This window comes from Nycticebus coucang, chromosome 3 (genome assembly GCF_027406575.1).
Source record: "Nycticebus coucang isolate mNycCou1 chromosome 3, mNycCou1.pri, whole genome shotgun sequence".
Taxonomy (NCBI): Eukaryota; Metazoa; Chordata; class Mammalia; order Primates; family Lorisidae; genus Nycticebus; species Nycticebus coucang.
This window is the reverse complement of record NC_069782.1, coordinates 129,397,770-129,414,847: the sequence shown is the minus strand read 5'-3', so window position 1 is coordinate 129,414,847 and position 17,078 is coordinate 129,397,770. Positions and strand designations below refer to the sequence as shown.

At 40.7% G+C, this 17,078-nt stretch overlaps 2 protein-coding genes across 5 annotated transcripts in view; both read left to right on the top strand.

The window, feature by feature from the left end:
* The first annotated feature begins 956 nt into the window (after positions 1-956).
* Positions 957-10,296, top strand: BLOC1S2 (biogenesis of lysosomal organelles complex 1 subunit 2). Of its 2 annotated transcripts, none has more exons than XM_053585502.1 (5): positions 957-1,081; positions 1,453-1,569; positions 5,385-5,504; positions 6,201-6,300; positions 8,140-10,296. In XM_053585502.1, the coding sequence occupies exons 1-5, from the start codon at positions 1,027-1,029 to the stop codon at positions 8,201-8,203; spliced, it is 456 nt and encodes a 151-aa protein (XP_053441477.1). In that variant the 5' UTR covers positions 957-1,026; the 3' UTR covers positions 8,204-10,296. The 2 variants fall into 2 exon arrangements, with proteins under 2 accessions (XP_053441477.1, XP_053441478.1); XM_053585503.1 differs by having other exon boundaries at positions 6,201-6,305; positions 8,140-10,289.
* A 1,522-nt stretch (positions 10,297-11,818) lies between these two features.
* CWF19L1 (CWF19 like cell cycle control factor 1) overlaps positions 11,819-17,078 on the top strand; it is a 31,087-nt gene continuing 25,827 nt past the window's right edge. Inside the window, exons 1-3 of one of the 3 annotated variants that reach the window (XM_053583184.1) lie at positions 11,840-11,916; positions 14,446-14,541; positions 16,059-16,143. Coding sequence is in view for 1 of the 3 variants with exons in the window: in XM_053583182.1 (XP_053439157.1) it covers positions 11,894-11,916; positions 16,059-16,143 (108 nt within the window). In the remaining 2 variants the exon portion in view is untranslated. Of the gene's footprint in view, positions 11,917-14,445; positions 14,542-16,058; positions 16,144-17,078 lie in introns of all 3 variants that reach the window. The other 2 variants (XM_053583182.1, XM_053583188.1) reach the window with 2 other exon arrangements.

Below are 17,078 nucleotides of genomic sequence, written 5' to 3'. Positions count from 1 at the left end.
TATATGGCCAAGGGAGAGATAAGAGGGTACAGATGGATGATACCAAAATAAGACAAGAAAGTCCTATACCAAGATTTCAGGTGTCTGGGAGCCTACATCCTGAGACCTGCTACATTTCTCCTCTTCTTTCTCCTGTAACTTTCATCCCTTCCTCGTTGTGCACCTTCTATTGCACCCTGGTCCCTTTTTCTCATCTATTCCTTTCACCCACCCTGTTCTCCTATCCCAGTAAGTCCTCTGTGCACCTAGGAGACTTGTGAAACAGCTAAATGCAATTAAGATAACTAGAGTGGATCCTCAATCCTAAAAAAGTTACAATCTAAGCTTTCCTCAAGAAAGGCTGTATCTACTGAAGAGGATTAGGTTCCTGACTGCAGCTTAAGAAATAAAGGTCGATGAGTTGGTGCAAATCTAGGACATTGGGAGGGAGAGTATTGAGGACCAGGGATCAACGCCTGAACGTTTTCCAACGTCTGCATGAGACCACCTGCAAAAGCTAGGATTCCCCGAGCAATCTTTCGGGACTAACACCAGCCAGTGTGCGGAGAGTCTGGGGAGGAGGCAACTTGTTTCTGGTGACTTTGATCAGCGGGCCACACTGGGCTTCGCTAAGCCAGACGGCGGTGGGTGGTACATGACTAAGGCAGAGTGTGACTGCTTGAATGGGCACGCCTTCAGTTCCAGACCTAGGGACTATTGATAGCGCGTCGATTTACAATAGCCTAACTTCAGTCTTGGTTTCCTGATTATCCCTTGCGACAACTTCTCTTCTTTTTTTTTTTTTTTGTGGTTTTTGGCCGGGGCTGGGTTTGAACCCGCCACCTCCGGCATATGGGACCGGCACCCTACTCCTTGAGCCACAGGCGCCACCCCACGACAACTCCTCTTCTAAGGGATTACTGTGCCAGTAGCGCTCGACCGCAGGGCGGCGAACTCGGGTGGGGCGGGCGGGGCAGCCGAGGCAGGAGGGCCCGCCCAGTGCGCAAGCGCAAACCTCCCAGAACCGGAAGCCGCGCTGGGCCGGGCATGGCGGCTGCTGCAGAGGGTGTCCCGGCGACCCGACGGGAGGAGCCAGCTCGAGGTACCCGGAATGGATGGGGATCAAGTGTCCCGCGCGGGCCCTGGGGGTAGGGACTCAAGATAGGGCGGCTGGGTGTGTGGTTGGCTCACCTGACAGGAGCGGGCAGGTGGGACGGGTGCACCTGTCTTTACGCGCGCGAGTGTTTGTCCTGTCAGAGCAACTACGATGTTTGGCCAGGGGATCGGGTTTGAGTAAGGGGTAAAGTTTTCTTGTCAGGCTGGCCAAAGACGAAGTGAGGGACTTGAAATTACGGCAGAGGGAGAATGGACCCGACTTGATCGATACAGGTAGAGGGATGGAGGAACAGGCTGCACTGGCTGAATTAGGACCGGGTGTAGGGCAGGACGTTTACTCATTCTCCCTTGGCCCAGACGATGCCGCGGTGGAGACAGCTGAGGAAGCAAAGGAGCCTGCTGAAGCTGACATCAATGAACTCTGCCGGGACATGTTCTCCAAAATGGCCACTTACCTGACTGGGGAACTGACTGGTGAGAGGGTGTGGGTTGATTCGGATGGTGCGGTGCTCCACTCCCTCGAACTGTGGCAGGCTCCGGAGCCCTGGGAGGTGCATTAGCAGCATCAGTCTGCAGCTCCCTCCCTGCCTCACATGCCCTGAGATAGACCTGTCCTAAGTTTGGGGAGGTCATGTATGGGATTGGGAAAGAGGTTTACTAGTGTCCTGGAGAAGCTCACCAGTTTTAGAAATACATGAGAATACTTAATACAGCTGTGTAGGTCTATAACGATAAGAAAACAAACAAAAAAGACTTAATTTCTAGGGATACTATTTAAGAAGTGCTTCCTTGGGGAAGGTGGTACTTTAGGCAGGGTTGTGGAGGGAAAGGGGGAAGTGATACTAGTGAGTGAAGAGGTATAAAAGCAAGCAGTGTATTTGGCTAAAGCAGGTAGGTTTACTGGGGTAAAGAGAAATGAAATTGGAGAATAGGAAGTGACTTGCAGATTTAGGGACCTATAAGGTTTGTCTGAGGATTTAAGGACTCACATTTTGGGACATGATTGGTTTTGATCCAGGATGTTGGATCATGACCTATGCGTGGAGAAGGATCAGAAAATGAAGTCTAGTTCAGTGTGGCCTCTCAAGGGCTTTTATTTATATTGTTTCACTTCCCCCAGGAAATTGCTATGGGCTGAATTTGTGAGCCAAACTCTATAAGAAAAGGTGTAATGAAGAATAGGAGAGGATGTGAATCTTTAATTTATCAGGCTGATTGTTTGTTTATTTTTTTCTTGTCCTTCTTGCCCCCTCCTGTTCATTTATTTTTAAGCAAGAGAAACCAAGTAAGAAAATCTTAAGTTTTTGGCTTCTCTTTTTACAATTTCAAAGATCAGTCAATACTACTCCCCCTCTTTTCAAGGCTATAATTGATTAGAGCTGAGCAGCTACCTCCTTTAAAAGGACAAGTGCTATCCAGTGTGTCCCTGCCACTCCCTGTTTTCTCCCCATTCCTGAGACATAGTGTCAGTTACTGTATATCACTGCCTTCATTCTGTACCATCTCCAGCAAAACTGGTAAAATAAATGTTAGGCCAAGAAGACCACGAATTCTAAGAAAGGAGAGGAAGCATATTTTTTTTGTAAAAGGAAAAAATCTTTTTATGTTTAATATGCAAATACCTGGGCTTTCTTGCCTCATTTACATTATCTTACTGGCTTCTAGGTACTTGAGTGTGTGACCTTTGTTTTAGAGAGACTAATTCTATAGCAGTATAAATATGAGAGAGTATAGATATAAGGGAGAGAGAACAGAGATAGATGAGTAATGGTTCAGATGAAAAGCAATGATAGGCTCGGTGCCTGTAGCTCAAGTGGCTAAGGCGACAGCCACATACACCCGAGCTGGCGGGTTCAAATCCAGCCCACCCGCCAAACAACAATGATGGCTGCAACCAAAAAATAGCCGGGCATTGTGGCAGGTAGTCCTAGCTACTTGGGAGGCTGAGGCAGGAGAATCACTTGAGCCCAGGAGTTGGAGGTTGCTGTGAGCTGTGATGCCACGGCACTCTACCCAGGGTGACAGCTTGAGGCTCTGTCTCAAAAAAAAATAAAAAACAAAAAAAATGAAAAGAAAAGCAATGATGGTCTGAGGCAGAATGATGGTCAAAGGAATAGAAAGGAGAATATGAGTGCACTAAAATTACAGAGGTGGACTTTATGAGTCTTCTTAAAGTGGGTGTTGAGGGATTAAAACAGCCTAAAATACATCTGAGGTTTTTGGTTTTGTTTTTTCTCCAACAAATTTAGGGAGTACAAGTGGGTTTTTGTTACATGGGTGAGCTATATAGTGGTGAAGTCAGGGCTTTTAGTGTACCTGTCACCCAAATAATGTACATTGTCCCCGATAGGTAAGTTTTGATCCCTTTTCTCCCTTTCCCTTGCTGCCCTTCTGAGTCTCCAAAGTCCATTATCACTCTGTATGACTTCATATACCTATCATTTAGGTCCTGCTTGTCAGTGAGAACATGCGGTATGTTTTTCCATTTCTGAGATGCTTCATTTAGGGTAATGGCTTCCATTTCCTTCCAAGTTGCTGCAAAAGACATTATTTCATTCTTTTTTAATGTCTGAGTAGTATTTTATATGTATACACACACACACCACATTTTCTTTATCCACCTACCAGTTGATTTTTATTTATTTACTTTTGGTATCTGAGGTTTGAAGTGTAAGTGGTACCATCAACCAAAATAGGGCAGCTAGAAAGGGGAACAATGCTTGGTATGAAAATGTCTTCAGTTTGAGGCTAGTTACTTATTGATATTACTAGGTGACTTGCACATATGAGTCCAGAGCTCAGAGACTGGTCAAAGTGGGAGAAACAGATTTGGGAGTCACTTGCATAGAGGTTTGATTGGAGGCTGGCAAGATGAGATTGCCTAGGAAGAGTTTAAGGTAGGTAAGACAGCCTAGGCTAAAAGCCTGTATGGGGCAATTAGTTTGTTTTTAATCACAGTGTTCAAAGTACTTGGCTTTTCAAATGATTTATTTTTTATAAATTTAAGGTGATCATTATTTCCCTATGATTATTATTCTAACTTGCATGAAGACTTTTTTGAATTTAAAAGGAAGCTAGCATAACCCATGAGAATATGCCACTCATGTAAACATCAGTTAGGTGTCATAGCTGAGATAAAGTTGATAACTGCTACTTAAGGAGTTTGGATGAGAAAGGATCTGGCATAAAAAACTAAGAACAGTTATAAAGAGATTAGAAAATCAGTGTAGTACAATGCCATTGCAGCCCAGGAAGATGAGCTTTTCACAGAGAAGTAGTATCAGAGAAAATGGAAAGGTTTAGGAGGATAAGAACTAAGCAAATGCCATGGATTTGGTGGTTAGTAGGGCCCTGTCTTCGACCTTGCATCTCATAATTTCTCTGGATCCTTAGAACAAAGACCAGACTATAAGGGTTTACATGAGTGAATTATGAGGGAGAGGAAGTAATGAGTGTCAGTTACTATTTCAGATTGTTTATCAGTGAAGGGCCTTTGCTTTAATGAGTGTAGCAGAATAGAGGGAGTTTTTGAACTGGAGGAAACCTGAAGGTATTGCTATAGGGAAAGGAAGGAACCAAGACTGTGGGAGAATTTGGAAATGTAAATGAAAGGAAATGATTGAAGAGAGGTCCTGAAGGGTAGAAGAGTTTGGGATGAAGAGCAAAAGAGGAGGGGTTGTCTTGGCAAGAATAGGAACACTTTTGCCTCTTGGGAAGATATTAAGATACAGAGAAATTTAGAAGTAAGGCGAGAGGTTGAAGCAGCTGGTGTTAGTGGTCTTGGCTTTTGGGATAATTGGAGTAGAGGCTATTTGCTTTGAGTGGGGATAGAGAATATAATTGAAGATATGAGAATGAGACAAATGGTTTGGAAAAGGCACTGCATAAAATGCAATGAAGAATCATACACAGAAATAAATGAGTTACTAAGAAGTGATGAAGTGTTAGTTTATGGTATATATATTATGATACAGTCCTCCAGATTATGCTGTAGAAGTGCCAAGACTATTTTGCCTCCCTTTTTCTTAGGACATGAGTTTATCATTTCCCTTTGTAACCATGACCTTGAATCTTCTGGATCATGTTTAATCAGTTTGTTGATCGTTGCCTGAATTTTTTACTTTGACATTCATAGTACACAAACCAAATATAAATGTCATAGATCAAAAGTGGCCCACTCCTTTGACATTCCCTAGGTCCTGCCTTGAACTACCATCTGGGTTGTAATTCCACATTCCAATGATCTAAGACAAATCTTACAGGCACCATATTATCTGTTTATTTTAAAGCCACCAGTGAAGACTATAAGCTCCTGGAAAATATGAATAAACTAACCAGCTTGAAGTATCTTGAAATGAAAGATATTGCTATAAACATTAGTAGAAACTTAAAGGACCTAAACCAGAAGTGTAAGTAATAATTTTCATAATTAAACATGTTTCTACTTAATGTTCTTTTGTGCATGGGGTGATGGAGGTGGTCAGGGAACATGGCATCCTTGTCTTGAGGGAGCTCATTTTCTAAAAATGAAGTCTAATATTAAGGTGAATTTCTTCTATTCTGAGGATTAGCGTGCTGTAGTAGTCTGGTTATTTCTGCTTCCAAATCTTGATTTTATCAGTCTATTCTTTGAAAAAGAGGGAGCAGAAGAGGGGTGGCCAGATTCTAGTGAATTGATTTGACAGTGAAATCCATAAAGGACAGAAAAACAGAAAATCTATAACAAAAGATGCTAATTTGGAGCGGTTGAATATATTTTTCCATTGTCTTATGTGTCCTTTGTCTGCAGGGCACTCTTTCTTGGTATGAGAGTACTGAAGAAACTGAATCAGGAATTAACAGATTGCTTGAGGAGCAAGAAATTAAAAATAAAGGAAAATTAATAGATGAAAGAGCTATTACTAGATGGCTAGGTCACAGTCATGCCTGATTGGCCAGCTACTGTCTTCTAAAGCATCTGCCCTGCTAGTGATCATAATCATGTCACCCTACCTAGTCTTTCTTTGGCATAGCCGGAGAGACACTAACATTCTTACTTTTCTACTCTTTTCTATATACTCTTTGTCAATACCACATAAACATGTGGTTTGTTTTTGTTTTTAAAGATGCTGGACTGCAGCCTTATCTGGATCAGATCAATGTCATCGAGGAGCAGGTAGCAGCTCTTGAGCAGGCAGCTTATAAGTTGGATGCATATTCAAAAAAGCTGGGTAACCATTTTTATTTCTGTTTTGATTTTATAAAGAGCACCTCTTGCCAGGATGTCCTTAACTAACACAGTAATTAACACTTGTGTTATGTCTACAACGATCTATTAATCTTCACAAAAACCTAGTGACTATTTTTATTATTATTATTAATAAAAATACCATTTCCTGAGTACCTAATGATAATCAGGTACTGTTCTTAGTGCTTTACCTGTATTATGTTTTCTATCCTCCCAATTATCTGTGAGATTATGTGATTTTTATCCCCTTTGTACAGGAAGGAATTTGGCTTAAGAGGTTAAGTAACTTGCTTGATACAAAACTAGTACATGGAAGAAATTCCAATTCAGGTCTATTTGATTATAGAGCTTTAGCTCTTAACTGTGGCTCAGCACACAGAAATATTTTTAATAATATAGGTAAATATGTCTTAAAAATTGGAATGGTCAGTCAAAGGTTTGCTTAAAGGATAGTTTTCTTTTTGGGAGGAAACTAATACTGGTGGTATTAATGGCTTACTAAATGCCTCTGGTTCTTATATTTATGGGTAAAAAAAACAAATTTGTTTTTATCCTAGAAACATTTACAGATTATTTTGTTTTTGTCATTAATAGTTGTTGACTACTTCAAGAGAGTGGTTTATAATAGCCTGGGATTTGACATGGGTAGTGATTAACAATCACTTTCGTTGTCTGCAATTGCATTTAGTAAATGGTTACTGTGAAGTTTACGTGTGGAAGGCATTGTATTAGGTGCTTTGGAGCTTTTAATAGAAAAAGAGAATCTGTCACAGTAAGAAGCTTATTTGATGGCCTTTAAAAATCTCTGTATTGGGGCGGCGCCTGTGGCTCAGTGAGTAGGACGCCGGCCCCATATGCCGAGGGTGGCGGGTTCAAACCCAGCCCCGGCCAAACTGCAACAAAAAAATAGCCGGGTGCTGTGGCGGGCACCTGTAGTCCCAGCTACTCGGGAGGCTGAGGCAAGAGAATCGCTTCAGCCCAGGAGCTGGAGGTTGCTGTGAGCTGTGTGATGCCACGGCACTCTACCAAGGGCCATAAAGTGAGACTCTGTCTCTACAAAAAAAAAAAAAAAAAAAAAATCTCTGTATCTTTGGCTCGGCGCCTGTGGCTCAAGCGGCTAAGGTGCCAGCCACATACACCTGAGCTGGCAGGTTTGAATCCAGCCCAGGCCTGTCAAACAACAATGATGGCTGCAACCGAAAAACAGCTGGGCACTGTGGCAGGCGCCTGTAATCCCAGCTACTTGGGAGGCAGAGGCAGGAGAATCGCTTGAGCCCAGGAGTTGGAGGTTGCTGTGAGCTGTGATGCCACAGCACTCTACCCGGGGTGACAGCTTGAGGCTCTGTCTCTCAAAAAAAAACCTCTGTATCTTTCAAAATTGCTTTCCTAGAGTGAGAAGTGAGGATAAGAACATGAAAGGTAAAACATCTATTTATACTTCCTCGGGGTTCCATTCTGGTCCCAGAGGGTGCCTGGGAAATGCCAAGAGAGGCAGTTTCCTGTGCTTAATAAGGGTCCCCATAGGTCAAGTGCCAGTAGATCTGTTTAATCCTGGTGGAGCTATTTAAACAGGTGCTGCTAACAGGTTTAGGACTTAATAAACTTGCACTGGGTTCTCGATTCTGGGTATGTGTGTTTGACTCCTTATTCTAAGTTGTATAGATCAATGATCTATATATTGGGGCAGATGATGAGATTGAAACTAATAGCTTTTTAATAATATAATAGGCATTTTTGAGTTTTCCTGGAAATGCTAACTAAAAAGTATCTTTGTAAGAGCCAATTTTAAAAGGTGTAATCTCTCTCCTCCCCCATAGAAGCCAAGTACAAGAAGCTGGAGAAACGATGAAAAGCTTATTTCCATGGGAAAAAGTCTTTTAATTTGGAAGAATGTTTTATTAAGACCTGAATCTGAGACTGATAAATTGTCCAGACTTCTCAAAAGGAAACTATGCTGGTCATCCCAGGAACATCCCAGTGTTGGAGTAAACTGGAAGATTGTGGCTACTCCTGAACCTCCTTTGGGGCAGTATCTCTCAGAAACTCACACTTATAACTCCTTAACCTTTTACTTGAAAGCTTCATCAACCATTCAGGACAGAAATGCTCTCAAAGTTCAGGATACACCTGGGCTTGCCAGTAGACTCAAATGAGAGGAACTATTTTCTCTGGTAGTGGCTGATTACTGCATTATTTTCTTGTGGCTGGTTTTTGAGTTATTGTGTAAAAAAAATTTTTTTTTATTAGTGATGCTAATGTATTGTTAACAAGATTCTAAATTAAAAAAGGAAAAAACAAAACAAACTTGTCATTTGCAGCTTCTCGCCTTAAGAATATAATTTACTTTTTCATGACATTGCAAATAACAGAAAATCTTAAAGTAATTCCAGGCCAAGTCTTCTAGACTGAGAAGTACTGAAAGTAGTGTTTTGATAGCTTGTTGTAAGGGATGGGCCCCTCTTGTCCTCTTTCTATGTGAATGAGATGTGTGAGGATGGATGACATCCTGACTTGTGCTCCCTTTTGGAAATGTGATAAAGACAAGATGTATATGTGTGTGGGTGTTGGGTAGAAAGGTGGGGGCTGCCACTCATAAAGCATTTTATGGAATGTTTTCCTACCTGTGTCTGTAGGATTGGGGGGCTCCTGCAGAGAATAAGAGATACTGATTGACAAATCTAGGTTGAAAGACAGGCAACCTTATCTAGAATAAGGAGGGCATCAGCAGATAGGAAGGTGCCTGGGGTCTTCAATTATATCTCCAAAAGAGTTTCTTGTTTCTGTTTCTGTCTTTTCCCACCATCTCTGTTCCAGACCACAATCATTTGTCCTCTGGTCCTTTGGATTATTACTATGGTTTCTGTTAATCTTAACTGTCCCTCCAAGGTACCCTTGCCACTGCTGCCAGAGCAATTCTTCCAAAATGTAAATTAGTCATATTTCTCCTGCTTAGAATCCTTTAGTGACATCCTCTGGCTTCATTGAAAAACCTAGACTTTTTAGCGTGCATACAAGTCCCCTATTTTAAATATTTCTTCAATTTCATTTCCTGTTATTCCTACACATCCACTGTGTTTAGCTATCTTCAGCTACCTTAAATTCCCCTGGTTGAATTTTCTTTTCATAAACTTTTTATTTTAGAATAGATTTAGATTTATAGGAAAGTGCAAAGACAATACATATTTGATAATACATTATTGATACCTAATAGTACATAATTGGGAGCACATATGATAATTTGATGCATTTATGTAAGGTATAAAGATCAAGTCAGGGTTGCTGGGATACTCATCACCTTAAATCTTTATCTTTTCTTTATGCTAGGAATATCTGATTTATTCTATTTGAAAAGTGTAATAGATTAAAGTTAACTTAGTCACCCTACTGATTTATTGAACACTAGAACTTGTTCTATTTAACTATATATTGTACCCATTAATCAGCCTCTTTTCATCCACACCACCCTACAATCTTTCCTGGCCTCTGGTAACTACCAATCTACTCTATTTTCATGAGATCCACTTTTTTAGTTCCCATATGTGGGTGAGAACATGTAATATCGGTCTTTCTGTGCTTGGCTTATTTCACTTAAAATGATGACTTCCAGTTCATCTATGCTGCAAATGACAAGATTCCATTCTTTTTTATGGTTGGGTGATATTCCATTGTGTATACATACCACATTTTCTTCATCCGTTCATCCATGTAGTTTGCTTCCATATTTTGGTTATTTCAAATAACCAGTGCTACAATAAACATGAAATGCAGATATCTCTCCCATATATTGATTTCCTTTCCTTTGGATATATGCCTAGTAGTAAAGTTGCTAGATCATATGGTAGTTCTATTTTTAGTTTTTTGAGGAAACTATATAGTTTTCCATAATGGCTATACTAATTTACATTCCCTGCCTCTATCTTTGAGGGTTCCCTTTTCTCCATATCCTTTCCAGCATCTGTTATTCCCCATTTGTTTGATAAAAGCCATTTTAACTGGGGTTGTTTTGATTTGCATTTCCCTGATAATTAGTGATGCTGAGCGTTTTTCATTAAATGTCTGTATTTGTATGTCTTCTTTTGAGAAATGTATTTGTATGTCTTGTATGTATTTGTATATCTTCTTTTGAGAAATGTCTATTCAGATCTATTCCCCTAAAAAAAAAAAATACATCTTTATGTGTGATAAAATCTTGTTCTATTGCCTAGGCAGGAGTGGAGTGATTTGATCATAACTCACTGCCAGCCTTGAACACCTGGGCTCAAGCAATCCTCCTGCCTCAGCCTCCTGAGTAGTTGGTGCTAACAAGTGTGTGCCACGACACTTGGCTGATTGGCTGATTTTTACTTTTTGTAGACATTACTTGTTATGTTGCCCAGGCTTATCTCAAACTCCTGGCCTCAAGTGATCCTCCTGTCTTAGCCTTCCAAAATGCCAGGTTTACAGCTGTGACCCATTGAACTCGCCACTGCCTATTTTTAAATCAGATTGTGTTTTTGCTATTGAATTGTTTGAGCTTCTTATATTTTCTGGTTTTATTAATCACTTGTCAGATGAATAATTTTTAAATATTTTCTCTTATTCCATGAATTCTCTCTTTGCTTTGTTGGTTGTTTCTTTTGCTGTGCAGAAGCTTTTTACTTTAATTCCACTAGCCTATTTTTGTTTCTGTTTCCTATGCTTTTGGAGTAATATACAGAAAAATCTTTGTCCACACCAACATCCGGTAGTATTTCCCCAATGTTTTCTTCTAGTAGTTTCATAGTTTGGGATTTTAGATTTAAGTCTTTAGTCCATTTTGATTTGATTTTTGTGTATGGTGAGAGACAGGGATCTAGTTTCATTCTTTGCTTACGGTTACCAAGTTTCCCCAGCACCTTATTAAAGGGACTGTCCTTTTGTCTTTTTCCCATTGTATGTTTCTGGCAGTCAAAATGAGTTGGCTGTAAATTCATGGATTTATAACTGAGTCCTCTATTCAGTTCCATTTGGTTACTCCAGCTTTGTAGTGTGTTTGTTTTCTTTGACACCTAGAGTGCCCAGGCGTCATAACCTACAGCAACTTCAAACTCCCGGGTTCAAGCGATTCTCTTCCTTCAGCCTCCGGAGTAGCTGGGACTACAGGCACCCACTACAGCGCCCGGCTAGTTTTTCTATTTTTTGGTAGAGATGAGGGGTTCACTCTTGTTCAGGCTGATCTTCAACTCCTAAGCTCAAACAGTTCACCCGCCTTCGCCTCCCAGAGCGCTAGCCGCCGCGCCTAGCCTTCTCTTCAGTTGCTTTCATTAATATTTTATAGTTTTCCTTGTATAGATCTTTCACTCTTTGGTTAAACTGATTCCCAGGTGTTTACTTTGCAGCTATTGTAATTGGGAAACACTCTCCTTCCTTCATTCTTCCTGGAAGCGCAATCGCCTGAGAGAGGTTCTGTCCCTTGGCGGTCTCCGTAGCTAGGCGAACTTTCATTGGTTGGAGTGAGTGACGTGTTATTGCAGTGCGGTTGCATTTTCTCCCGAAGGGCGCGTCTGGATTCCCAGTTTTAAGTGGTGGTCTTAACATTGGCTATTCGGACCAATGGCACACAAACCGCTACGCATGTGAGTGACTCTGAATCGGAAGCCTCTCAGTCTGTGTCTCCCTCTCCTTTTTCTCTTTGTAGATGTAGAGACGGGCGGGGCGTCGGGGTCTTTCCCTTAGCAGGTAGGGAGAGGGAAATGTCGGGCAGGCGGGAGGCTGCTGGGGAGCTTGGGTCCGGCCTTTGCCTGGTTGGAGCCGGCCTCTTTTCCGAACTTTTTCGCCTCCAAGAAAGTATGCTCTTCGCAACATTTGCTGAGAGAGGCGGAAGCTTCTGGAGTTAGGCCTCTTCCATCGTACGCGGGCCTGGTCTCTGACACATCATCTCCCCTTAGTTTCTTCCCTCACCTCATCTATTTATTAACAAGTGCTTCTGGACATTGGGCCTTGGTGAACAGGATTTACCCATAGGGTTTCTTCCCTGGCGTATATTTTTTGGGAAGGAAGAGGACAGTGGGATGGGGAAGAGGACTTCATTCAACAGTTATTTGTTGAAGTGCTGAAGTGTGCTAGGCATCGTGCTAGGCTTTGCAAAGATGGATTTCCTGCCTTAATAGAGTTTATACTCTAGACTCAGGAACAGGTATTAATCAAAGAATTCAGAAAAATGTAAAATTACAATAGTGATAAACGTTGGGAAGAAACCCTTTGTTAAAAACTAAGACACAAATGCACACATTAGCCTTGGCCTACACAAAGTCAGGATCATCAATATCAGTGATCTTGTCCCGTGGGAAGGTTTTCAGGAGCAATAACATGCATGGAGTTATCATCTCCTGTGATAACGATGCCTTCTGGAGTTAACTCCTGGAGGACCTTCCTAAGACTCCTTTACAGTTAATTTTTTTTTAATAAGTAGGAGTGCTCTCAATATTCTCTATACATAAACCAGTAACGTAGTTGTTATTATTAAGTATAATAATTGTATGCGCTAAACTTTACATGACTGGCAATGCAGTAAATTTGTTTACACTAGCATGAACACAGACATGTAAGTAATGCGTTCTACGACTGTTAGGATGTTACTGTGGCTGAGTCAATAGGAATTTTTCAGTTCTCTTATCTTATGGGACCATTGTTGTATATATGATCCTATATTGATTGAAACACCGTTATGTGGTAAGTGGCTGGATTTTTTTCTTTGACTTTAAAAAGTCACTGAATTGTTTAAGAGTGACTTGCATGATCAAATTTTTGTTTTGGAAAGGATTCTGGCTGCAATCTGGAGAACAAGTCAGAGCTAAAGTATAGGACAGCTGGGGTTGGGAGCCTGATAAGAGGAAAAATTCAGGGATTCGAGGTTCATTAAGGAAGTCAAATAAACAAGGCTTGGTGATGGTTTGTGAGTGAGAAAGAGTAACACTGTTGGATGCAGATGTCCCTCTTTCTCTCTCTTCTTTGTTTCTTTTCTTTCTCCGGGTCTCTCTGTGTTGTCCTGGCTGGAGCATAGTGGTATGGTCATAGCTCACTGCAGCTTCAAACCCTGGGGCTCAAGTGATCTTCCTTCCTCAGCTTCTCAAGTAGCAAGGACTACAGGTATATGCCACCACACCTGGTTTCTTTCTTTCTTTTCTTTTCTTTCTTTCTTTTTTTTAAAGAAACAGAGTGTCTGCTCAGTGCCCATAGCACAGTCATTATGGCGCCAGCCACATACACCGAGGCTGGCGGGTTCAAACCCCGGCCTAGGCCAGCTAAAACAACAATGACAACTGCAGCAAAAATTAGCCAGGCATTGTGGTGGGTGCCTGTAGTCCCAGCTACTTGGGAGGCTTAGGCAAGAGAATTGCTTAAGCCCAAGAGTTGAGTTTGAGGTTGCTGTGAGCTGTGACACCAGGGCATTTTACCGAGGGTGACGTAGTGATCTGTCTCAAAAAAAAAAAAAAAGAAAAAAAGAAAGTCTCACTTTGTTGCCCAGGCTTGTCTCAAACTCCTGGCCTCAAGCATTCTCTTGCCTTGGCCTCTCTGAGTGCTAGGATTATAGGCATGAGCCACTTTTATGTAGTGCCCAGGGGTTCATAGATTTCTTTCTTCAATGGGTTTGGGAACACTGGAAAAGAGGCTGGATGAAGAAGTGAGGCACTTTATTATATATGTAGTATAAACTGGACAATGGATCTCCCAGAAACAATTGTAGTTCCATACAACAATTGCTATAAAAACAGGATCCCGTGGGAGCACTAGAAATTGATAACTGATAGGGACCAGAAGCCTTCCCTGCAGAGGTGATGCTCAAAAGATTGGTTAAAAAGCTTAATAGTTTGTGACAGCTTGCTCTGAAATGGTGAAATAGGGGTCTCTGAGTCTTTGACAAGGGAGTATCTTTCTAAACTAGGCAGGAAAGCTTCAGAGATGTGCTAGGCCTTGAAGGATGAGAAAATCTTAGACTCAGGATGGGTAGGGTGAGACTATTAGGAGAGATGACTACTCCAGGGAATGGCAGAAGCAGAGTTGATCATATTGACAGTAGGGAAAGTTTCAGTTGAGGAAACTTGGAGAAAGCAGTGGAAATACAGGTAAGGACCTATAGAAAGCTGTGATTTTTTTTTTTTTAGGCAATGGAGAACCTCTTAATGTTTTGAGGAAAAGTCATTAAAGTGATGGCTTGATGTAGGATGTAGGTAGGAAGAAGAGAAGATGTAAGAAGAAAGGTAAATGTGTTCATTACTTTGTAATACCAGAGTTATTGGTTTTCTCTCTGATTTCTTTGCCATATCACTGTTGCCCCGCCTTGCAGTTATCCTCCATTCATACTTCTCCCTCATTTCCCACCCTACTTACCCACTCCAGTTTGTGTTGAGATTCTGAATTTCTCATATTTCTCTCCTTACTACCTTCCTTAGTCCTTGTACTTTTTGTTGATATTTTGTTTGTAGTTACCAGTTCCTCCAGACCATGTTTCACTCTGTTATTAAAACAATCTTTTTAAAGCAGATAAGATCATGTCTACCCTGCTTGAAAATGTTCAGTAGTATGGATTATTAAAAGCACACTGGAAAGATAAACTGACAAAACAATAAAACTATAGTAGTTCAAGATGAATTAAAAAACATTAAGAAAATATGAGACTAGGTGTGATGTGGTTCATGCCTGTAATCCCAGTGCTTTGGGAGGCTGTGGCAGGAGGATTGCTTGAGTAACATAGTGAGACCCCGTCTCTACAAAAAATAAGAAAATTTAGCCAGGTTATGATGGCTTGCCCCTGTAGTCCTAGCTACTCAGGAGCCTGAGGCAGGAGAGTTGCTCGAACCCAGGAGTTTGAGGCTGAAGAGAGCTATATTGCCTGCACACATGAGCTCAGGTGTTTGAGGCAGAAGTGAGCTATAATGTCTGCTCTCCAACCAGGGTGAAAGAATGAGGCCTTGTCTTAGAAAAGAAGAAATGGAGGGAGGGAGAAAAAGAAAATTATACGAGCACCAGAGCAGAGAGACCATGTAAATCAGAATTAGAAGAACTCAGAAATGAGATGGTAGAACAAATTAAGTCCTTAAGTCATTTCACAATTTAGGGTCAGTTCACCTTACCATCCTCATCTCTTGCTGTATTCTACCTTCTGCCTCATATTACTTTACACATATCTCCTATTACAGTCCTTTTTAAAAAAAAAATAAATTTATAATGTTTAGTGTATCTTCTGTGATTGTAAACTCAGGTTTGAACTGAATTTTCCTCTTCTTTGTATGTGTAACATGTTTGTAGCATAATATACTTGGAATGTTGCACTTACCATTTTGTAGGTGTTCAGTGCATGTTTATTGAATGAATGACTGATGCTCTATTAAGATAGTCACAGTGGAAAATAAACAGAAGGAAGAATGTGAAAGATGTTTGGAAAAAGAGAGTGATGGAACTTGGTGACTGGATGGGGGGGAGTTTTGACTGTTGGTGACCAATTTGGTAATAGACGCATCCATAAAACTTAGGAATGAGGAGAAGCTAGCTCAGTTGTGGAAGAAAGGGTAAGCTAAATTTTAGATATGGCAAGTCGGAGGTGTTCTTGAGACCTTCAGGTGGAGCTGTCCAGTGATTTACATGCACTGAACCTTGCAAGTTAATTGCAGAGAAGCTAGATTGTGGATCTGCCTAATCAGTAAGACAGGTATATACCAAACCTGGAAGGCCTGTTTGTGTTTCCTGAATAGCCATAACATTTATCTCTTGTTTGCAGTTTGGCTTGTGGAGATGTTGAAGGAAAGTTTGATGTTTTATTCAATAGAGTTCAAGCAATTCAGAAGAAAAGTGGAAACTTTGATGTAAGACGTTTCTTTTTACTGCACTTAATTTTACCATTTTATAGTCAAACATGCTAAAATAAAGTTTGGGCTTCTTTATTAATTTCTTGGTTAGATACATACTCTATTTTTTGTTAGATTCTTTTGTGAGCCTAGGAACTCAGGTGTGGAGTTGGGGTGGGGGTGGAGGAACAGAGGTCTGTTTACTATAGGCCTTTTAATGCTTTTTAAATTCGAATCTTACTACTTTATTACTGTGCAAAAACTGACTACTCCCTACATTGACTACCTCCTTAAATTGACCTAATTTTCATAGACCAGACATATACCACATGTACTTGTCAATACAGTTGGCCTAGTTCCTTATGTTGACCAACTTCATAGTTGACTAGTTTTTTACAGTCCCTTGAGTGGTCAATTTACAGAGGTTCTACTGTATTTTATGAGTATATGGTATGGATTAAGTCAGATATGTGTAGCATAACGTGCAAATGCTTCACAGACTAAGAGCCCTATATAAATGTTATGTACAGTTATCGAATACACTATCTCTAAACTCTTAGAGTACAGGAGAGTATTCTAGGTATGCGGGTAATTTGTTCATTCGGTTAAAGATTAAGTAAAGACAAAATATGCTCTGTATCTCTCAGAGTATTTAATACTTTCAGTTTTGTAATTTACAGAAGAATTCTTCAAAGGTCTATTTCTCTGTCAGTGTATGCTGATAAGAAAGAGGATGGTGGAGAGAGCCATGGAGTGGTAGGGTAGGTTTAGGAGTATTTGAGGAACATTCAAATTCTCACTTCTTTTGAAAATTAGTTCCCTGACTGCCCATCTTCAACTTGAATTTGACAGGTAGTGAGCCAAAATTTAATAATCCATATAATCAGTAACTGTTATAATTGCTACTGAAGAATTTGTGTCTTGAAATGTCCAAATTGATTAAGAATTAAAAT